Below are 22577 nucleotides of genomic sequence, written 5' to 3'. Positions count from 1 at the left end.
TTAAAAAAAAAAGGAAAAAAAAAAAAAGATGGCGGCTAAGAAAAAGACTGCTGTTAAACCGGTCATGAAGAAATGCAATAAATTCCTTGTTGTTTTATGAAAATTTACAACTTTGTGATAGAACTTTATGAGTGGCTGGGTTCTGGGATTGGCCAGAGCCGGTCATGTGGACTGCTAACCGTGAACATGAACTTTTTATTATTTCCCATGTGGTTATATTGCACCATTCTTCTGTCCGCTGCACCTTGGGTCGGATCAGTGTCCTCCGTAGGGCTCTCGCCCTCTCCTTTTGCATTTTTTTACTTTTGTGTGTAAGCTCGGCAGGGCTGGAGCGGCCACGGGGGCGGGGGGGCCTCCCCAGCACCCCCGCGCTCCCCCCTCCGCTCCCGCGCTCCCCAGCACCTCCAGCCGATTTTTCCATTTTTCCCCTAATTGCCATCACCTTTTCCCCGCTATTTTGAACATTTTTAATTTTTAATTATTTTTTTTTTAAAACCCCGCTTTCCCCCCCGGTTTTCCCCGCCGCTTTTGGGATGGCGGTGCCCGCGGAAGGGCAGAGGGGGCTCCGCACCGCCGGCGCTTTCTGCTCCTTTTTCCGGGCGAGCCGCGGGAAAACGCGAGCGGCTCGGAGCAGCCCCAGGGGCCACGGGCGGCTCCCGGCTCGGGACAGCGTTTGTCAGCCGGCGGACGAGCCCGGGCTCATCTCCGCCGGCCCAAAATCCCCGCAGAAGAGGACGGCAAAAGGTAAGGGAAGAGCGCGTTTCTCTTCTTCTCTTGTCATCGATGGAAATGTATTTCTGCATTCTGGTTTTTTTCAATGAAAAGTTGCATTTGTCGAGCTGCTTTTTTTTTTTTGCTCTGGTTCGCCCGCATCTCCTCCTGGCCGGGGAGGAGATGAAAAAGGGTGGGGTGGGGGAAGAAGGGAGGAAAAAAAGGCTTTGAAATCCGCTCCAGCGACAATTTCAGCTGGGAAAAAAAAGAAAAAGAACGGGATTAGAGGTGAGCAAAAGAGAGAAATAAAGGAGGAAAAAAAAGGGGGGAAATCATTCGAGAGGAGGGCGAGAGAAATAAAGGTGGGGGGAAAAAAAAGGGAAGAAAGAAACCGAGGGGAGGAAAGGAAGAAATAATGGGAAAAATGGAAAAAGAGAATGAGAGAAGGAAAAAGGAGGCAGAAACGAGGAAAAATGGAGAAAAGGAACGGGAACTGAGCAGAAAGGGGGAAGAAGGCGCTGCGAGGATGAGGAGGAAGCCGGGTGAGGTCACCTGGAGGCAGCAGACGTGCGAGGAAGGGCTCGCAGCGCTGGCCGGGCAGGGCTCGGGCTCTGCGCGGTGCCAACCCCGCGCCCTTTGCGGGCACTTGTCGCGTTCGGTTTGGTCGCTTTGGGTTCGTTTGGGGTTTTTTCCTCCCCCCGGCAGAGCGCGGGGCGGTGTTGTCGTCTCGAGGCGGGCGCAGCGATTCGGCGGAGGTTCCGCGGGAGCCGCGCGGGTTTTGCGCGGCTCTCCGGGGTGGTTTGGTGGCGTGGGTGGATTCTCCTTCGAGGAGGAGAGGGCGGCCGGCGGAAATCTGGGAATCAGCGCTACCGAAATAAACCAAAGCGAAACAACAGCAACCAAAAAAAAAAAAAAAAAAAAAACCCCACGAAAAAGGCGGGGGAGGGAAAAATAAAAAAATAAAAATAAAAAAAGGAGGAGGTAAAAAATCAGAATGAAGCCGCGCAGAGCGCAGAGCGCGGCGCTCTCATTGTGATTTTTTTCTCCTCTCCCCAAGTCCCCAGCGGGGCTGACGTTGGGAAGCAATAAAGCTCCTCGCATTTGAACTGCCGCAGCTCCAGCGCGGCTTTGGGGGTTCAGCCCTGGGTGCGGGGGCTTCTCCTGGCCAGGTTCATGGCTCCCTCCCCCCGCGCCCCAAAGCTCGCTGCTCCTCGAGGGGAATGCTCACCCGAGCTGATGGCGGGTTTCACCGCGTTTATTTCAATTTTTAATTTCAAGGCTGGGTCGGGGGATGTTGGCGTCAATCGCCGCCGTGCCGGGGGTGGTTGTGAAATAAGATAAAAATAAGATAAAAATAAGATAATGGAGGGGGAGCGGATTCACGGTTCAAGCAGAAACCGCAAGGTTGTGTGCGAGGGGGCAAAGGATGGACTCATGAACAGAAAGGCATTTTAAAAGCCGAGTTCTCCCCCGAACCTGTTACATTTTTCATCGATCACCGGCCGGGGGGCTGAAAAACCCGCTGGGGGTTCAACATCCCGCTCCCCCTTTTCCCTTGTGGTGGTTTTATTTTTCCTGTTGGTGCAGGGGATGAAAAAAAAAAAAAACCAAAAAACAAATCATAAAGAAAGAATTGAAGGCAGAAAGGTCGCTTTTGCTTCCGTTCTTCCACACCTCGCGTGGGCGGCCACTTGTGGAACCGCGGCGGGTTCGGAAGGTTTTGAAGCATTTCCCCGCGGCGCGGATCCCCGGGCTGGGGGCGATCCGGGGGCGATCCGAGGGCGATCCGGGGGCGATCCGGGGGCGATCCGGGGGCGATCCGGGGCTGATCCGGGGGTGTCCCCGCCGGTTCATTTCGGGAGAAGGGCATCGAGCCTCCCGCGGGGCCCCCCGGAGCCGCGGGCTCGCCCATTCCGCGCCGTCTGCTGCCATCTACCGTCGGCGGCGGCGGCCACCGGGCACCGGGGGGGGTCCCGGGGGGTCCCGGGGGGCTCCCGCAGCCCCGAGCCCCCGCCCGGGGGGTGCCCACCCCGCCTGGCCGCGCCTCTCCCGGGGGGAGCGGAGCTTTCGCGGGTTCGGTTCCGCCTGGGAGGGGCGGAAATGCCGAGCTGGGGGGGTCGGGCCGAGCCCCCAAACCGCCCCGAACCCCCCCAGAGCCCCAAAGGTGCGCCCCCGGATCGCAAACCCCCCCGCGTGGCAGCGCTCGGTGCGCGGGTGCGGAGGAACGCGGAGGGGCCGTGACGGGCGGAGGGGCCCGGGGGGGTTGGCAGCTCATCATTGAAAATAAAGGGGGAGAAATAGGAAAAAAATAAAAAATAAAGTGAAAAAAGGTGAAAAAAGAGAGAAATAAGAAGAAATAAAATGGCGTAAGATGGAATAAAATGGAATAAAATGGAATAAAATGGAATTTAATGAAATAAGCTGAAGTGAAATGGAAAGAGATGAAATGAAATGGAATAAAGTGGGATAAAATTTTAAAAACGGAACAAAATGGGGGGAAAAAAGAAAGAGGAAGAAATAGAATTTAAAAAAATAAATAAAAAGAAATGCAACAGAATAACGTAAAATGAAAGGAAAAAAAAGAAATAAGAGGAAATAAAGAGAAATAATCTGCAATAAACCGCAATAAAACGCAATAAACCGCAATAAAACGCAATAAAACGCCAGGCAGGGGAGCTTTGGCCCCTTTCTGGCTCGCGGTGGCCACTCGGGCTCGGGCCGGGAGGGGTCCGGGGGGGCTGAGGGGGTTGCTGGGGACAGGGGCAGACGAGGGGTCACTTTTAAGTTACTGTAGGCTCGGCAGGACAATGCGCGCCTGTGATTTTAAAAGCTCCCTCCCTCCCTCCCTCCCCGCCGCTCGTTTCTCGTTTTCTCCTCCTGCCCCGCAGTTTCCTGGCAACTCTTCAGGTCGGCAATAATTCTGCTTTTTCCCCCCAGAAAGTGCCGCGCTCGGAGGCTCCGGCCTGGTGGGGGAAACTCCAAAAAAAAAAAAAAAAAAAAAAACCCAAAAAAACCCCAAAAACCCCTCCAAAAAAAAACCCAGAAAAAGGAGGGAAAGGAATGAATTTTATGAATTTTGGGTGGGGAGCAGCAATCCCGCTCGCTCTCCCGCACCATTTCACCCCTCGCCCTCCCAGGGGCTCCTCCCGCGGAGATTTTCGGCTCTGGGCGCCTTTGGGTCCCCTCGGTGTCCCCTTTTGGCTGATTTCCGTGTTAATAATTAGCCGCGCTCCCTAATGGAACAAAGCGGATTATTACCGCTGCTCGGCAGCGCTGCCATCAGCCAGGTTATTACCGCGCCGCGCGGGAAGTCAGGTAAATTAAACTTCAATCGCTGCAAATTAACTCTCAGGCCGTTTTGCGCGGCGAGGCGGGCCGGTTTTTAATTTATTTTTATTTTTATTTTATTTTTTTTAAACACCTTCGGGGCTCGTTGTTCGGAATACTCCCAGCCTGCAGCTCGGCTCGATTTTCCGGAGCGATTTTTGGGTGTGCAGGAGCGTTGCGGGGCAGGCTCGGCGGCTGCCAATGGTTTTCTGTGTCTGACTTCCAAGAACAAGGGGTTTTTTCAACTGTTCTGGCGCTCTTGGCTTGGTTTTATGGCCGCAATAATTCCCTGGGTTGGGGAAACCCCCGCTGCGAGCTCGCTTCAGAAGGGTCGGGAATTCCAGCTCCCCGTCAAAAAAAATAAAAGGAAAAAAAATATTTAAAAAATATTTAAAAAAAAAAAAGAGTTTCATTTTTTATTGGAGGCAACAGCTCGGAACTTTTCCAGCAGCTGAGCGGCTCCAGCCCTGCACAAGCCGCTCTCTGTTCTGCCGGCCTGGCCAAATATTTGGGTGTTGTTTTAATCCCCTCCGCCCTGGGCTCCGCTGGGGCCGGGAAAACCAGGCGGCAAAAACCGCCCGGGGAACCTGTCCGTGCCCGAAACGCTCCTCTTCATCTTCATCTTCATCTTCATCTTCATCTTCATCTTCATCTTCATCTTCATCTTCGTCTTCGTCTTCGTCTTCGTCTTCATCTTCATCATCTTCATCTTCATCTATCTTCATCTTCATCTTCATCTTCGTCTTCGTCTTCGTCTTCATCTTCGTCTTCCTCTTCCTCTTCCTCTTCCTCCTCACGGGTGCCCCGGGGCAGGCAGGAGCGGATGGGGGCTGCGCCTTCTGCTGCCTCTGCCCCTCTGCACACCTCGGCCTGGAATTTTGGGGGGTTTTTTTGAGGAAATGGGGCCAAAATCTGATTAAAGATAAGCCCCCTCCCCGCTTTATTGCCCCTCTGCAGACCTCGGCCTGGAATATGGGGGTTTTTTTAAAGATGAGGCAAAAAATCTGATTAAAGATAAGCCCCCTCCCCGCTTTATTGCTGCTCCTCTGCAGACCTCGGCCTGGAATTCGGGGTTTTTTTTCAGGAAACGGGGCCAAAATCCGAATCAAGCCGAGCCCCCTCCCCGCTTTATTGCCCCTTCTTTAAATGAGGCTAAAATCCGATTAAAGCCGAGCCCTCTCCACTTTATTGCTGCTCCTCTGCAGACCTCGGCCTGGAATTTGGGGGTTTTTTGAGGAAATGGGGCCAAAATCTGATTAAAGATAAGCCCCCTCCCCGCTTTATTGCTCCTCTGCAGACCTCACGCCTGGAATTTGGGGTTTTTTTGAGGAAACGGGGCCAAAATCTGATTAAAGCCGAGCCCTCTCCCCACTTTATTGCTGCTCCTGTGCAGACCTCGGCCCGGAATTTGGGTTTTTTTTTTTAAAGATGAGGCCAAAATCCGATTAAAGCCGAGCCCCTCCCCGCTTTATTGCTCCTTTGCAGACCTCGCGCCTGGAATTTGGGTTTTTTTGGGGTTTTTTAAAGGCGAGGCCGAAATCTGATTAAAGCCGACCCCCTCCCCGCTTTATTGCTGCCCCTTCGCAGACATCACGCCTGGGATTTGGGGTTTTTTTTGGTTTTTTTTAGGAGTTGAGGCCAAAATCTGATTAAAGCTGCGCCCATGGGTGCCTTTAAAGCCCGGCTTAACTCCAGGGCTCCTGTCTGAGCCTTCTGCTCCCTCCCGCGTCCGAAAGCAGCAGGAATTGGCCAAATCCGGATTGAGTCGGGACTCGAGGCGGCTCAAATCTAAAATCCCTCCTTCGGAGCCTTCGGCCGGGGAGCAGAAACCACCCCTGAGCCCGGCGCTCAATTCCGGGAGATTTAGTGCGCTTTAAGACCCCGGCTCGAGTTTAAACCCATCAGAGGTGGCGAATCAATTACACCGCGGGCCTGACCCCGGCCGAGATGAAATCTGCCCCAGCTCTGGGGCTCTCGGGGGGGTTTTCCCAGGTTTGTGCCTTTTCCTGCCCCAGGTGAGCGCCGGCAGGGTCGGCCGAGGGGAAGGATTCTTTTTTAATCTCCAGAGATGTCAGCAGCGCGCAATTAGCGAGCGGCCGGCTTCAATTAGCGCGGGTTTATTTCCTTTTAAAACCAAAAAAACCCTGCAAAGAGCCCCTTTCGACCACAAATTATCACAACGAGCAGCCCGCGAGATTTTTTTATATTTTTCCCCCATTTTTTTCTGCTTTCCCCAACTGTTCCCAGGGATTCATTTGCGGAGCAGTCTCCAGGAGCGGCGGAAAAACACCGGCACAAACATTGGGGTTTTTTTGGTTTTTTTTGTTTTTTTCCGGCGGATTGCTGCTCGTCACGAGCCGGGCTCGCAGGACATCCCATTCCCCTGCCCAGAAATTCACACGCGCGGCTGCTCGCCCCTGATAATCGCCGGCTTTTTGCAGAGCCACAAAAAAATTGCGCAACTCCTCCAACTGCCCGGCTCCTGCGAAGCCCTGCAGCCTCTCACCCAGCTTTTTTTTTAAATTATCCCCCCCTTTTTTTCCCCCTTCTTCGCTCCCTCTCCACCCTTTTTTTTTTTTTTCCCATTTATTTTTTTTAATTTTCCCCTTTTTTTTTTTTTAATTTTATTTCAACCGCGGCCAACTCGGCGCACAAAGGGGAAACTCCGCGCGAACAAAAATCGGCGCTGGCAGCCGGGGAGGGGGTGGCGGCTGCAAAACCACTTCCTCCGCCTGTTATTTCCTTGAATTCCGAGCGTCGCGGGCTGCTCCCGGCCGCCGCGGCGCGGAGCGGGCTCGGCTCGGCCGCGGTAAACACGAAACGAGATCCCGCTGCTCGGAGCCTCTGCGGGCTCCGGCCGAGGCAGCCGCGCCGGCAGCCGCGCGGAAGATGCGGAGCTGTAATTCTAGATTTGTGGCGCGCACAAGTCACAGATTTCGAGGGATCCCAGCCCCGACAGACAGATGGTTACAAATTCGGACAGGAAACGAGCCCTTGATAAAACGCCGCTGATCGGGGGGATGGTGCTGGGGTTAATTTAGCTGGATTTTATTTCCCCCTTTTTTTTAATTTTTCTTTCCCTTTTTTATTTTTCTTTCCCCTTTTTTAAATTTTTCTTTCCTTTTTTTTTCTTTTTCTTTCCCTTTTTTCTTTTTCTTTTCCTTTTTCCTTTTCATTTTTTTCCATTTTCTTTTCCTTTTTTTTTTAAATTTTTTTTTGTTGGTTTTTTTTGGCCGTGTCCCTCTGCTGCTGGCGCTGATTTTCCCCCTTGAAAAGCCTAAAAAAATAATAAAAATAAAAGCGGCGAGAGGAGCCTCAGCCCCACCTTGAGCCAGCGAGGAGCTCGGGGGGGACGCGCAGGTAGAGCCGAGCGAGGAAATAAAAAATAAAAACCAAAAAAGAATTAAAGAAGCGGAGCAAAGCGGAGCTTTCGGGAGACTTTCGTGTTCTCTTCCGCGGGGGTTTAATGGGCAAAACTCTGGCTTTGGCGCTGCGGACGGGCTGCAGGGGGCCGCGGACCCTGCGCGCCCGCGGGCACGGTCAGAGCGGCGGCTCCGCTGCCCTGACCCCCCCGCAGCCCCCGGTAATTCCCGCTTTTCCCTCCCCGCGGGCTCGCCTCGGCCGGGAAAGGTCGGGCGCGGGTCCGGCACGAACAAAAAACGCGAGAGGGCACAATGCGGGCCCGGGGACAGCGGGGAGGGAACGGCTCCCTCTGCCCGTGCCGTGCCCCGAGCCCCTCCCGGACCGCGGAGCGCTCCGCAGCCAAGCGGGGGCTGCGCGGGGGCTGCGCGGAGCGCGGAGCGCCGGTAACGAGCGCGGCGCGGAGCCGCCCAAGTTGTCCCAAGCGGTTTCTGCCGCCCGAGCGAGCCCAGCTCGGCCCCGGCCGCGGGGTCTCCTCCCCGCGAAGCCGGCGCAGAACAACTTTTAATTTCATTTTTGTGCCCTGAGCTCCGCGCGGGGCGCTCGGGCATCTCGGGACGAGCGGCCAGGGCTCAAAGTTTGGCCAACGCGAGTAAACAACTTTTATGTTGGGTTCTCTCTCTGCTTTTCCCCCGCTCCGCGCGGTTCCGCCGGGGATCCCAGCGCGGCTTTTGGGTGGAAATCTCAGGATTTCGGCGCTCCCGCGGCCATCCGCGCGGACGGGCGCTCCGGGGGAGGGAGAGGGAGAGGAAGAGGGGAGGGCGAGGAGGAGGAGGAGGAGGAGGAGGAGGAGGAGGAGGAGGGGAGGGGGGACCGCACGTTTATTTATTTATGAAGCTCGCAGCGCGCCGGCAGCGGGCTCCTTTCGGCAGATATTATATATTTGGTTAAGGGGGTGCCTTTCTGTTGTTTAAAAGGGAGGGAAAAGGGGGTGGACGGTTTGTTCTTGGGGGTCCCTGGTGCAATCTCGGCTCCTCATGGGTGCTATTTTGCAACCTCAGGCGCCTGCTATTGGTCAGCCCGTGATCAGATGGTTGTATTTCCTTGTGTCCCTCGCTGGCACCACGCCATCTCCCTTCAGCTAAAACCCAATCTCCGATATACCACTAATAGCTAAACCACTTGGACTATAAAACACAACAAATCATAAAGGCCGGGCAAAAAGGACGGCGCGCGCACGCACACACTCACACACGGGCGGCAAAAAAAAAAAAAAAAAAAAAAAAAAAAAAAAAAAAAAAGGAACAAAAAAAAAAAAAAAAGGAAAAAAAAAAAGGCAAAAAAAAGGGGGAATCTCTCTCTCTCTCTCTCTCCTTTCCGATGAGTTCTTATTTTGTCAACTCGACCTTCCCGGTGAGCCTGGCGGCGGGGCAGGAGCCCTTCCTGGGACAGATCCCGCTGTACCCCTCGGGCTACGCGGATCCTTTGCGGCACTACCCCAGCGCGTATGGAGCCGCGGGCGCGCAGGACAAGGGCTACAGCTCCTCTCCTTACTACCAGCAGAGCAGCGCGGCGTTCGGCGGCCGCGCCTCCGCCTGTGACTACGGGCCCGGCGGCTTTTTCAGGGACAAGGACCCTGCGTGCGCCCCTCCCAGCCTGGACGAGGTGCCCTCCTTCGGCGCCGAGGCGCGCAAGGCGGACTGCGCGCAGGGCAAAAGCGCGTTCGGAGAGAGCGAGGAGCAAAAGTGTTCCGCGCCGGTTTACCCCTGGATGCAGCGGATGAACTCTTGCAATAGTGAGTTTGCTCTTTTACAGAAATAAACGCTCCGATCTCCTCCCCCCCCCCTCCCCTTTCTGTTATTTGTGACCGCCAGGGAGAGAGAGAGAGCGAGCGGGGGCAGCAGGAGCGAGGTTCACTCTCGGAGCCCAAACTTCCAGCGGGGGAACTTGGGCGGACGCGAGAGGCTCCAAACACGCACCAAAACTTCCCAGCGCGCCGCGATTTCCCCTCCCTCCACCCCGAGCTAGGGAGGCTTCACCCCCAAACCCGAATTTCTGCCTTTATACCCCCCCTCCCCGCCTTGGTTTTTTTTTTGTTTTTCCCTCTTTTTTTTTTTTTTTTTTTTTTTTTTTTTTGCCGCATTCCTGCTCGCGCGTCACTCCGCTCCAGCGATTTGTCTCTGTCTCTGCCCCACACGCACAGGGAGATATCTTTTCTCAATCAGGTCTGGATGACTTTACACACACGGCCCCGACCCGCGCCCCACGCAGCTCCTCTCTCCCTCTCCCTCTCTCTCTCTCCCTCCCCGAGCCAGAATTAAACGCTAGAAAAAGTGTTTAAATGTTTGGAGGCAGACGGCCGCGTTCCAAACGCCGCTCGCACCTAATGAAAAGTCTGCCTGGGGAGGATTGTCCTGGTTTTCTCCCCCCCCGGTGATATATGGCTCCTTTAAGTGCCGTTTCCTCAATCAGAACTGCGATCATCATGTTAAAAATCAGCTAAGTGAGGGTGGGGGAAGAATCCCAGAAGCCTCCCCGCTCCCCTTGCCCGTGTTTAGATGCATTTGTTGCCTTTTAAGTTCCAAATTGATGTCCATTAGCGCGGGGACATCAAGTGTTGTGTCCTCTTTAATGCGGGCTCCGGGCAGATCGATTCACTTCATTATTGCTTAAATGCCCCGATCTATTACGGGCCTGCCGGCAGGCTGGAGCGCGGCGCGGGGGTGGGAGAACACCTTGCGATCCCCCAAGCCCGGAATGAGATGGATCCGGCCTTGCCTCCCTGCCCGAAGCCCGGCTCTAACCCCCCCTGGCCGGCCCGGCCGCTCCGAGCGCTTCTCCCGGAGCTGCGCAGAGCCCTGGGACGGCGCGGGCCCCCCCCCGAACCATCCCCGAAATCAACCCCCGCGTTCCCCCTGCCCCCCTCCCCTATTTCCCCTTATTTCCCCTTTATTTCCCCCATTTCCCCTTTACTTCCCCCATTTCCCCTTTACTTCCCCTTTATTTTCCCTTATTTCCCCCTATTTCCCTTTCTTTCCCCCTATTTCCCTTTTATTCCCCCAATCCCTCCTATTTCCCCCTTAATCCCCCCATTTTCCCCCTTCCCCCCTGTTTTCTTCCATTTCCCCCTAATTCCCCCTATTTCCCTTCATTTCCCCTTATTTCCCCCTAAAGTCCCCCATTCCCCTCTATTTTCTTCTATTTCCGCCTATTTCCTCTTATTTCCCCTAATTCCCCCTCTTTCCCCCCATTTTCTTCTATTTTTTTCTATTTCCCCCACTTTCTTCTCTTTCCCCCCCAATTCCCTTACATTTTTTGACATTTCCCCCTATTCCCCCCTATTTCCTTGTAATTCCTCCTATTCCCTTACACTCTTTCCATTTCCCCTACTTTTCTCCTATTTCCTTGTAATTCCTCCTATTTCCTTCTACTTTTTTATATCTTCCCCCATTTTCCCCTATTTCCCCCCAATTTCCCTATTTCCCCCCAATTTCCCCCCAATTTCCCCCCATTTCCCCCTATTTTCCCCCATTTTTTCCCCCATTTTTTCCCCCCATTTTCCCCCCCCCCATTTCTCCTATTTTTCCCCTATTCCCCCCATTTTTCCCTATTTCCCCCTATTTTTCCCCATTTCCCCCATTTCTCCCATTTCCCCCTATTTTGCCCCATTTTCCCTTATTTTCCCCTATTTTTTCCCTATTTCCCCCTATTCCCCCCATTTCCCCCTATTTTTCCCCATTTCCCCCCATTTCTCCCCATTTCCCCCCTATTTTCCCCCCATTTTCCCTATTTTTTCCCCATTTTCCCTATTTTCCCCTATTTTTTCCCTATTTTTCCCTATTTCTCCCCCATTTTCCCTATTTTTTCTCTATTTCCCCCCCATTTTTCCCTATTTCCCCCCATTTTCCCTATTTCCCCCTATTTTTTCCCTATTTCTCCCCCATTTCCCCCTATTTTTTCCCTATTTCTCCCCCATTTCCCCCTATTTTTTCCCTCTTTCCCCCCATTTTTCCCTATTTCTCCCCCATTTTTCCCCTATTTTTTCCCTATTTTTCCCTATTTCTCCCCCTTTTTTTCCCTATTTCCCCCTATTTTTTCCCTATTTTTTCCCTATTTCTCCCCCATTTTCCCTATTTTCCCCTATTCCCCCCCCATTTTTTCCCTATTTTTCCCCATTCCCCCTATCCCCCCCCATTCCCCCCCTATTCCCCGCTGCCCTTCCCGGTTTCATTCCGCTGATTTCCCCTCTCGCCGCTCTCTCAGGTTCGTCCTTCGGGCCCAGCGGCCGCCGGGGCCGCCAGACCTACACCAGGTACCAGACGCTGGAGCTGGAGAAGGAGTTCCACTTCAACCGCTACCTGACCCGGCGGCGCCGCATCGAGATCGCGCACTCGCTGTGCCTGACCGAGCGGCAGATCAAGATCTGGTTCCAGAACCGCCGCATGAAGTGGAAGAAGGAGAACAAGCTGCTCAGCTCCGCGCAGCTCAGCGCCGAGGAGGAGGAGGAGAAAGCGGCCGAGTGACTCGGCGCCAAATGAGGAGGGTTAAAAAAAAAAAAAAAATTAAACCCAAAAAACCCCCCAAAAAAACCCCAAAAAAACAAAACAAACAAACAAAAAAAAAAAATAGGGAGAAAAGCGACAGCAACAGCAAAAAAAAGTTATTTAAAAGGAGGAAAAAGCGATAAAAAATTGGAATTTAGGGAGGGAGGAGAGGGATGGGGGCGCGCTGGCTGCGAGGGAAATCCCGCTCTTGGTGGGACGAGTCCCCTGCAGCCGCCGCAAAGTTTGGGCCGCCACCGCCCTGGACTCGAATTCCCGCTGATTTTGTCCAGAAAGAAACAAACAAACAAAAAAACCTCCACCAAAATAATCAGGCTTTTAGACGCGTTTTGAATTCTTCTCGCCCTTCCCACACCTCCCTTGCCCTCCCTCTCCGCCCCCCCCAAAATCCACGGAACGGAATAATAAAAATAAAAACAATAATTAAAAAGCGAAGGGATGGAGAGGGAGAAGGAGGCCCGGAAAGAGAAAAAAGGGAAAAAAAACTAAAAAAAAAACCTAAAAAAAAAAAAAAGGACTCCTAGCCGTGTTTCTACCCTTGGTGTCACTGTTAGTCACCCGCTAACTCTTGTATTTAATGGAAGTGCTGCAATATATGTCATTCGGGGTGTTCATTGTCCTAATTTTGTACAAATGTTTCATGCACGGTTGGCATAAGTTGGTTCTTTTTATTTTATTTTTTTTTTAATTTTTACTCCTTTGGTAAATCAATCCAACCCCGGGGTTCTTTGTGATTAGTTTTTGGGGGTGTTGTTTTTTTTGGTTTTTTTTTTTTTTTTTTGGTTTTGAGGTTTTGAGTTGTTTTTTTTTTTTTGGCCTTTTTCTTTTATTTTTAATTTTTAAAAAAGAAAAAACAAATCTACTGAAAGAACGAGTACTACCTACAAGGCTGCAAAAAAAGAAAAAAAAAAGAAAAAAAAAAAAAGAACAACGACAGAAAGTTCTATTTTATTAATTTTTGTACGTGTTGTGTTTGGAGTTTGTCTTAGGTATGAACATGGAACTCTCTAATAAAAGCCGAGCCTTGGCTCTCACCCGCCCAGCCCTCCCCTGTGGTTCTTAGCGCTGCTTTTGGGGCGGTTTCCCCTTTCCCGGGGGCTGAAAAGGAGATTTTCGCCTCCCTCGGGGTGGCCGTGTCCCGGCTGACGCAGCCCCGGCGCTGCCGCGGCCACAAAAATCTGATTTTCCCCCTTTTTTTTGGCTCTGCTGCGCACCGGGAGCGATTCCTGGCTGGCGCTTCTGCCTCGCTCTCTTTCTGGTTGTTTTTTATTGTTACAGTACAAAGAGTTATGACGGAACGCCGGCCCATCTCCGTCATAAATCAAGGAAACGGGCAAAAAACGCGCTCTCATTTATCCGCCAAAGCTCCCTAACATTGGCCCGGCATCTTTCAAACATCTGCTGCCCCCGAATCAAAGAGAAATGCGGCGAAAAAAAAAAAAAAAATTGAAAAAAAAAATTGAAAAAATTCCGGATTTCCACGGAATTTATCCCGGAAAAAAATAAATTCTCAGCGCCGGGAAGGAGCGCGCGTTTAAAGTGAGGGGAAAAGGGGAAATTCTGAATTCGGCTCCTTGGGAAGGGCGGCTTTTTATTTTCTCTTGCGAGCGAGCCTCGGCTTGGCCGGGGACGGGACGGGGAAGGGTTTGCGCTCCTCAGCGAGGAATTTTCTTGCGAAACCTCCAACTTTTCCCCGGTTTGGGGGGAATGCGATGGGAGCAGAGTCGCTTTTTTTATCAGCCGCGGGATTTAGGGCTGCGAGCGGAATGTGCGCGGGGGGACGAGGGCCAGCAGAGAGCCCCGGGTGGGAGCGCGTCCCCCCCCGCGCCACGAGCCGCTTTTAATGCCAGCCACTTCTAAAATCAATTCATGCAGAAGCTTCGCAGCTGTAGGACATTTACTATTATTGCCACGCTTTTCATTGCCCGTAATTATTATAATTATATGTCACTTTCAATATGGCGCATAATTCCCAATGAGTTGCAGGCGAGCTCGCGAAATTCCTGAACTGCCTCGGAAGGAGGGAAAGGCCAAAAAATTAAAAAAAAAAAATTAAAAAAAAAATTGAAAAAAGGACAGAGAGACGGAGCAAAGAGAAGAAGGAGAGATAAAAGACGGAGGAAAGAGAAGAAGGAGAGCTAAAAAAGGAAAGCGATGCCTAAAACATTCCAGCTCTTTCGCAGCGTTCTCCCCAGTTTCCGAGCGCTTTTGCTCCCCGGTGTTCCTCGCAGGTCAGCAAACGGGAAGGAAAAACCGCGCAGCTCGAGGCTCAGGGAGGACGTGGAAATGCTCAGGGGCAGGAACATCCTAAAAGTCACCGTTGCCAACCGTTCCCACCGGCCGGATTCCTCCTCTTTTTCCTTTCTCCCTCCCGTTTTTCCCCCCAGGTTGTTTTTTTCCCCTCTTCCAGAACTGAGGCGCGAGCTCCGGGCTGAGGGAACCTCGACTTTTCCGCCAAGAAACCGCCCCAAAAATCACCCGCAGCTCCTCGTTCACCCCTTCCACCTCCGGACCCCCGCAGAGGCCTCCCGGCCACCCGAAACCTCATCCCAAACTTCTGCGGCGCTTTCCCGACGCCTGGAACCCGCGACTTCTCCAGGAAAGCCCCGAGCCTGGGGACACCCGGCCCCGCAGCGCGCACCGCGCCCTCTCCTCTCTCCCCGCCGCCACTTGCTGCGCTTTTTTTGAATTTTTCTTTTTTTTTTAAAAAAAAAAAAAAGCGAAACTGAGCGGAACCAAATGGGGCTGAGGGAGATTTTTGATTTTTTTTTTTTAATTTTGTTTTTGGGGGAGGTTGGAGAGGAGGAGGAGGAGGAGGAGGAGGAGGAGGAGGAAGGGGCGGCCGGGCTGCGGTGCGGCGGCGCGGCCGGCAGGTGGCGCGCTCCGCCCAGGCGGGGGGCGATGGCGGCGGCGGATTTGGGGCGACTTCGGGCCTAAAGCGGCTCCGCGCTCGTCATTATTTGTAACCATAGAGCATGAATTACCTCCTGAGGTCATCAGCGAGAATTTACGACTGGTCAACAAAAGCACGTGACGCCCGAACGCACCCCCCACCCTCCCCCCATATTTGGCCGCATACATAGCAAAAACGAAGTACAGTGCATCGCTATAATTCATTAATACATCATAAATCGTCAAGCACGGGGTTATAACGACCACGAGCCACAAATCAAGCCCTCCAAAATAACCCAAATGAGCTCTTACTTTGTAAACTCGTTCTCAGGGCGCTACCCAAATGGCCCCGACTATCAGTTACTAAATTATGGGACCGGCAGTTCCATGAACGGTTCTTACAGAGATTCAAGCACCATGCATTCCAGCTCTTATGGCTACAACTACAATGGGATGGACCTTAGCATCAACCGCTCAGCCTCCTCCAGTCACTTTGGGGCTGTGGGCGAGAGCTCCCGCGGTTTCCCTTCTCCAGCTCAGGAGAGCAGGTTTAGACAGGCGTCCAGCTGCTCCTTATCTTCTCCCGACTCCCTGCCCTGCTCCAACAGCGAGAGCCACGGAGGCAAACCCGCCCCGTCCCCCTCCGAGCCGGCTCCTGCTGCCAGCAGCACCAACACAAATTTCACAGAACTAGACGAGACCAGCGCGTCCTCGGGAGCCGACGAGGGCACTCCAATAAGCAGCAGCATCCCCCGAGCGCAGGCAGAGCCCATCGCGACCTCCACGGCAGCGACAGAAGGGCAGGCACCTCAGATATTCCCTTGGATGAGGAAACTTCACATTAGCCATGGTACAGCTCCTTCTTTTTCCGTCCTTGTGCTTGTTTATTTTTTGCCGCACGCCCCCCCCTCCGCCTCGCTCTTTTTCTCTGCTGTTTCTTTCTCTTTTTTCCCCCCTTTCCCCTCTTTTTTTCCCTCCCCCCCCCCAGCCCCTCTCCCTTTTTTTTCCCCCTCTCTGCTTCCCTTTATTCCGCGGAGGCGCTTTGATCAGAATCGCAGCTATTTATTGCTTTTGTATTTCTCGCTCCAAAGCTGCCTCTGGCGCCTGCCGAAGGGGGGGGGTCTGCGCGGGGCTGTGTGTTTGTGGGGGGCGATTTTATTTTCCTTTTCGCTCTCCTCGCCGCCCAAGCGGCGCTTTTTCAAAGCTCCCAGCGCCGTGCGGGTGGTGGGAGAAGGTAATTTAAAAATTGAGGCCGGGGGGGGGGGGGGTGTTCCTTGGGGCGGGGGGGTGCAAAGGGAAGAATTGGCCGTTCAAGCGGCCCCGGAGGCGCAGATGGGGCTCGCCGCCCCGTCCTGCCCTGATTTTCCGGGTTCACCCCCGGCGATCCGGCCCTGACAAACCCCCAAACCCGCCAGGAGACCCCCGGGAAGGAAGAGCCGCCCCCCCAGCTCCCTGCGGGCGCTCAATGCCCGGGCGGGCGGCGGAGAAAAGCGCGGCACCGGAGCCGCCGGGAGCCGCCGGGAACACCCCCGAGGGAGCGGAGAGAAAGGGCAGAGACCCCCCGAGCCCCTTCCCCGGCCCAACGATGGCCTCGAGGGGGGAAGGTCGGGTCTGGAGGGGCCGAGCGTGCGGGTTCCACACGTGTGCGGGGGGTGGGGGTGGCAGAAAAAGCAGAGGGGGGGGGGTGCCGTTATTTGGGGGCAATTCGCAGCTTTCCGCTGTTTAAAAATAAAATTTAAAAAGAGGGCGAAAAACAGGCTTTAAATTAAAACAAACTAGATGAAATGCAAGCAGAACGAGCAAACGCAAACCCCGCTGTTGTCCGTGTTACCCAGACATGACTGGACCAGACGGGAAGAGGGCGAGGACAGCGTACACTCGCTACCAGACCCTGGAGTTGGAAAAGGAATTCCACTTCAATAGATATCTCACCCGCAGGAGGAGAATAGAGATCGCTCACGCGCTCTGCCTCTCCGAGCGCCAGATCAAAATCTGGTTCCAGAACCGGCGCATGAAGTGGAAGAAGGATAACAAACTGAAAAGCATGAGCCTGGCCTCGGCCGGCAGCGCCTTCCAGCCCTGAGCCGCCGCCCAACCGGGGGGAAGGAGGTGAAGAGGAGGAAAAAATTGAAAAAAAACCCCAAAAAACCACGACAGAACCCCCGAGTGAAAAATGGGATGGATGAAGGCACGGCTGGGAGCTGCGGGTGGGGAGGACTGTGGGGCTGATCGCTCCCCAGAGCAGCTCCTGGGGAAGCCTCGGCCCGCACCGAGCTCCTGGCGTGCCCTCCTTTGGGAGTTTTATTTTTTTTTTCTGTTTGTTTGTTTAAAAAAAAAAAAAGAGAGAAAAAAATTAAATTTAATTTCCAGATGCTCCTCCCGCTCTCGTTGTTCTTCTAAATGTGTGTGTCCGTGCTCTCTTGGTGCTCTCTGGAAAGCTGGCATGTGTTCTGTGAGCCTTTGAATGTGATAACTTATTTATGAGTCCAGAACAGATACGGTTCTCGGTTTATTTGTCGGGATTTTTATTATTTTTTAATTAATTTTTTTCCCTATCCTTTTTTTTTTTTTTCCGAGTTTCCTGCTCTTGGGTGAGGTTTTTCTCCGCCTGAGAGAAAACCGGGGGTTCCTGCACTACAGTCAAAGAAAAAAAAAAAAAAAGTCTTTAAAAAGCGACAAAAATGTAAAAAAAAATAGGAAAAAAAAAAAAGAAAAAAAAAAAGCAGCAGCTCTTGTATCTTTCTGTCTTAAAATTGTCCAGTCTGTGTTTTAGTCCGAACTCCAGGCCAGGATTTCTAATCCCAGCCTAATTCCAAGGCGTACTCTTAGACGTGGGTGAACTTCACTATTAAAAAATTGATGACGATAACAAGAATTAATAACTCAAAAAAAAAAAAAAAAAGGAAAGAAAAAAAGAAGGGAAAAAAATATGTATAAAAGCGGAGAGCGACGCTGGAGCGCTCCGATGTTTGTAAATATTAGAAATATTTCTGCCGTGAGTAATAGCCGGGTCGTAGTGGGCAGAGTGAATGCGGTGTTCTGTGTAAAAATGGCATCTGTCATGTCTAGCAGCCGGGTAGTTCTTGGCCGAGCAGCTTTTTGTATTTGTTTGTAGCTTTACTCGAACTCAAATAAACGTTTCCCCCACTCGCAAAGGCTCCCAGGCGCGTTTGTGTCCCCTGGACCCCGCGGACCGCGCAGCCCGCCGGGCGCCCGGCGGCTCCTCAGCCTCTGCCGGGCGGCAGAAGCGCCCCAAAACCCGCCAGAACCCCCCCAAAATCCCCCCGGAATCCCCCCAAATCTGCCCCGAACGCCGGCGCCGCGCGGGGTTCCGACGCAACAGTGCCCCCCAAATCCGCACGGCCCCCCCGGAACGCCCCGGCCGCGGTGGGGTTCGCTCCCCCGAGCTGCCCCCGAGCTGCCCCGGCCCCGCTCCAACGCTGCCGGGGCTTCTCCCCTCCCCCGGACGATTCCCGAGCGTTTCGGGGATGCTCGGCCAGGAAAACCCCCCCAAAATTCCCATTTGCAACGGCAGAGGTACCGAAGGCGCGTCCCGGAGGAGCCCGCAGCGAGGTTTTGTTAGTCCGGGCTTAGCAATCGGACGTTTCTGGCTAAGCCGAGCTCTGCGCTGCTGCTGGGGGGGTTTCGCCCCTCGGTCCCGGCTTTACCGGGGACCCCCCCGCGCACCGGCAGCGAATCCGCGCCCGGGCCGCGCCGGGAACCCGCGAGGAGCGACAAAAGCTCGGTCTAAAGTCGCTCGGGTCGAGCTTAGCGCGACGCCTCTGCCGGCTCGACAGCCCCGCGCGGGCTCGCTCGGCTCGCAGCAAGGAAAGTTGAGCTCGGAACTTACCAAACTTAATCTGTGCCACTGTTTGGGTACTTCTTAAGTGATTTTGAGAGGGATGTGGAGTGGACTGTCAGATCCCAAACCATTTGCTCGCCTTCCCCTTGGTAATTTTTTTTCTTTCTTTTTTTTTTTTTTTTTTCTATTTTTCCCCTTTTTTTTTTTTTTTTTTTTTTTTCTTTTTTTTTTTACCCACAGCAAACTCTCCCAAAAAGTGGCTGTGACATTTAGATGTCAAATGGATAGGGGGTTTTATCTCGAAGTTAGATCGTAAAAATCGCCCAGAGCTCAGCCAGATACCCCTCACTGGCTCTCAAAAGTCACGTGAGGTCCATAAAGTTAGTTTTATGGTTTTGGGGAGTTGACAATGTACAATATATTTCACATTCTCCAGAATGTTAAGTGACACTTTAACTGCTCGCTTTGCCTCGTCGGGGGCAGCGATGGGTGAGCACTTTTCCAGATGAGAGATAAACGCTGCAGTCGCAGGGTGAGCAATGTTTTGCGGGTCCCGGTCTCAGGGCAGAGGGCCCATGGACTGCAGTGCTCGAAGTAAGTCCTCAAATATTCTCTGCTTTAAAAAAAAACCGAAAAAACCCAAAAAAAACCCCAAAAAATCAGTTTGGAGCGCTGGCGGGGAGCAGAGCGGGGCCGGCTCCACTCTGGGAGTTTCAATCCTGCTTTTAAGGAGCTTTTTCCATCCCGGCTCCCAGGCCCGCCCGGGAGCGGCTGCAAAATGGGGGGAAATCGGTGAAAATCCCTCCCGCGAGCCCCGGCAGCCCCGGCGGGGGACGCGAGGCCAAGGTTGGGGCCGGCGCTGTCCCTCGGAGGGGACAGGAGGCGGCTCGGGGGGGGGTCGGTGCCGCCCGAGCCCTTTTGCATTTCAATGCCCTCACCTTCCCTTCCAGCCCTTTTCACCTGCTCGCCCCAGAAAAAAATCCGCTTTTTCCTCCTCTTCCTCTCCCCCTCGCCTTTGCCGCTTGGCTTATTTGGGCTTTTATTTTGGGGTTTTTTTTTGCTGATTTTTTGTGGGTTTTTTAAATTTTTATTTTTACCTCGGGCCCTTTTTTTTTTTTTTTTTTTTTCTTTTTTTTTTTTTTTTTTTTTTCCTTTCCCTCTCGGCTTTCCTCCCCCCCGAACAAGCGCAGACATTGACCAGGATCGAGTGTCCTCGCATTTCCGCGCTCCGTCCCTGCCATCTGGAGACCCTGAATGACCACTCTTGTGTCTCCAGCCCGGCTTGAAGTGCGACAGAAAAATAATCACGGGAGCTGCTGCTCCTGCAGCTGGAGCCGCCTCGGCCCCTCTGCTCCCTCTCCCCTCCCTGCCAAAGCCGAAATTCGGGAAAATCCAAACCCGAACCAGCCCGCGCCGGGCAGGTGATCCCAGAAATGGGGCAGGTAGAGCAAAAAAAAAAGGGGAAAAGCCCAAATTCCCGGCCCGGAGATGCCGCTGTGGGGTTTTGGGTTTTTTTGGGGGGAAGTTCAGTCGCGGCATCTTCACACCTGAAGCGGCTCCTCCCTCCGCCAAAATCAAATTAAATTAAAATATGAACCCGGAGCCAAAGCGCTGCTGGGGGCTGGGGCACTTCAGGATTCCCAGCGCCAGCGAACTTTGCTTTTTCCCTTTTTTTTTTTTGTTTTTTTTTTCCTTTTCTTTCTCCCTTTTCTCACCCTCGGACCACATTTGGTGGACACATGTCCGTCTCTTTTTGTGTTTTTTGGTATTTTTTCGCCCTTTTCGCACACTTTGAGGTCGGTTTCCCTCCCCGGGGCTGTTTTTCCTCTCCTGCTCCATGTGGCTCCCTAAATCTCCCCCACCACCAGCAGCACCGGCGGCCGGGCCCCCCAGCTCTGGAAATTCGGGAATTTCGGGCCCTCCAAGGGGATGCTGAGGTGTTTGGGATGGGATTTTGGGGGGATGCAGGCGGAGTTGCTGTCTGAAGGGCATTTTGGCCTCAGAGTGAGGGTTGATGCCCAGTTTTGGGGTGTTTGGTGCTCTTGGGGTGGGATCAGTGGAGGCCTCCTCGTTCTTCACCCTCCCCGTCCCTTCTGGGGTTAAAAAATTGAATTTTCCTGACCCCAGATCCGAGCTCTTTGGGCAGCGAGAGTGCCTTGGCTGTCGTGGGTGTTTGGGATGGGCCTGGACCCCAAAATCCTCATGCTCCCAAAATTCCAGGACCAACCAACCAACCATCCATGCATCCATCCGTCCATCCATCCATCATCCAACCAACCATCCATCCCTCCATCCATCCCTCCATCCATCCCTCCATCCATCCCTTCATCCATCCATCCGTCCGTTTGTCTGTCCATCCATCCATCCATCTGTCTGTCCATCCATCCATCATCCATCATCCATCCGTCTGTCCATCTGTCCATCATCCATCCCTCCATCCATCCTCCTGTCCGTCCATCCATCCATCATCCATCATCATCCATCCATCCATCCATCCATCCGTCCATCTCTCCGTCCATCCATCATCCATCATCCATCTCTCCATCTCTCCATCCATCCGTCTGTCCGTCCGTCTGTCCATCCATCCATCATCCACCCATCCATCCATCATCCATGCATCCATCCATCTCTCTGTCTGTCCGTCCATCATCCATCATCCATCATCCATCCCTCCATCCATCCATCCGTCCATCCATCTATCCATCATCCATCCATTCACCCATCTGCCTGTCCGTCCGTCCGTCTGTCCATCCATCCATCCCTCCATCCCTCCATCCATCCCTCCATCTGTCCATCCATTCATCCCTCCATCCCTCCATCCATCCATCCATGGATCCCTCCATCCATCCATCCCTCCGTCCATCCATCCATCCATCCATCCATGGATCCCTCCATCCATCCATCCATCCCTCCGTCCATCCATCCATCCATCCATCCATCCATCCATCCATCCATCCATCCATCCATCCATCCCTCCATCCGTCTGTCCATCCATCCATGGATCCCTCCATCCATCCATCCCTCCATCCATCCATCTGTCCGTCCGTCCATCCATCCATGGATCCCTCCATCCATCCATCCATCCATCCCTCCATCCATCCCTCCATCCGTCTGTCCATCCATCCATGGATCCCTCCATCCATCCCTCCATCCATCCCCACTCCCAGAATTTCCTTTCCTGGGTGTTCCCGGCCGAGCTTCGCTCCCAGACCCGCTCTCCGCGCAGGCGCCTCCCCTCGGGGTTTCCACCCTTCCCATCCTCCTTTGAATCCGTCGCTGCCGCCGGTTCGGGGTTTATGGGGGGAAGCAGAATTGTGGATTTGTCCATGGGGTTTGTGCCTATGGGGTTTTCCAGGGGGTTTTTGGTTATGGGGCTTTCCAATGGGGTTTTCCAGTGGGGTTTTTATCTATGGGGTTTTCCAATGGAGTTTGTGGCTATGGGGTTTTCAATGGGGTTTTGGCTATGGGGTTTTTCACTGGGGTTTGTAGTTATGGGGTTTTCCAATAGGGTTTTTGGTTATGGGGTTTTCCAGTGGGGTTTTTGGTTATGGGGTTTTCCACTGGAGTTTGTGGCTATGGGGTTTTCGGCTATGGGGTCTTAGGTTATGGGGTTTTCGGCTATGGAGTTTGTGGCTATGGGGCTTTCCAATGGGGTTTTTGGTTATGGGGTTTTCCAGTGGGGTTTTTGGTTATGGGGTTTTCCAGTGAGGTTTTTGTCAATGGTGTTTTCCACTGGAGTTTGTGGCTATGGGGTTTTCCAGTGAGGTTTTTGGTTATGGGGTTTTCCAATGGGGTTTTTATATATGGGATTTTTCAGTGGGGTTTTTATCTATGGGATTTTTCAGCGCAGTTTTAGCTATGGGATTTCCCAGTGGAGTTTTGGCCATGGGATTTTTCAGTGGAGTTTTCCAGTGGAGTTTTAG

General features: G+C 53.1%; 3 protein-coding genes across 4 annotated transcripts in view; all 3 read left to right on the top strand.

Annotated features, from left to right (window-relative positions):
- The first annotated feature begins 698 nt into the window (after window positions 1–698).
- HOXB4 (homeobox B4) overlaps window positions 699–22577 on the top strand; it is a 37450-nt gene continuing 15571 nt past the window's right edge. The window contains exon 1 of one of the 2 annotated variants that reach the window (XM_038163405.1): window positions 699–744. The gene's annotated coding sequence lies outside the window, so the exon portion shown is untranslated. Of the gene's footprint in view, window positions 745–18265; window positions 19249–22577 lie in introns of those variants that run through there. The other variant, XM_038163404.1, reaches the window with a different exon arrangement.
- On the top strand, window positions 8463–12574 carry HOXB6 (homeobox B6). Its single transcript, XM_038163428.1, has 2 exons — window positions 8463–9193; window positions 11662–12574. Exons 1-2 carry the CDS (start codon window positions 8779–8781, stop codon window positions 11919–11921), a joined length of 675 nt encoding a protein of 224 aa, XP_038019356.1. The 5' UTR covers window positions 8463–8778; the 3' UTR covers window positions 11922–12574.
- On the top strand, window positions 14781–18007 carry HOXB5 (homeobox B5). Its single transcript, XM_038163427.1, has 2 exons — window positions 14781–15702; window positions 16688–18007. The coding sequence occupies exons 1-2, from the start codon at window positions 15153–15155 to the stop codon at window positions 16933–16935; spliced, it is 798 nt and encodes a 265-aa protein (XP_038019355.1). The 5' UTR covers window positions 14781–15152; the 3' UTR covers window positions 16936–18007.

This window comes from Motacilla alba, chromosome 27, assembly GCF_015832195.1.
Source record: "Motacilla alba alba isolate MOTALB_02 chromosome 27, Motacilla_alba_V1.0_pri, whole genome shotgun sequence".
Taxonomy (NCBI): domain Eukaryota; kingdom Metazoa; phylum Chordata; class Aves; order Passeriformes; family Motacillidae; genus Motacilla; species Motacilla alba.
Note: the sequence above shows the minus strand (reverse complement) of the source record. Positions and strands in the feature narration are given on the sequence as shown.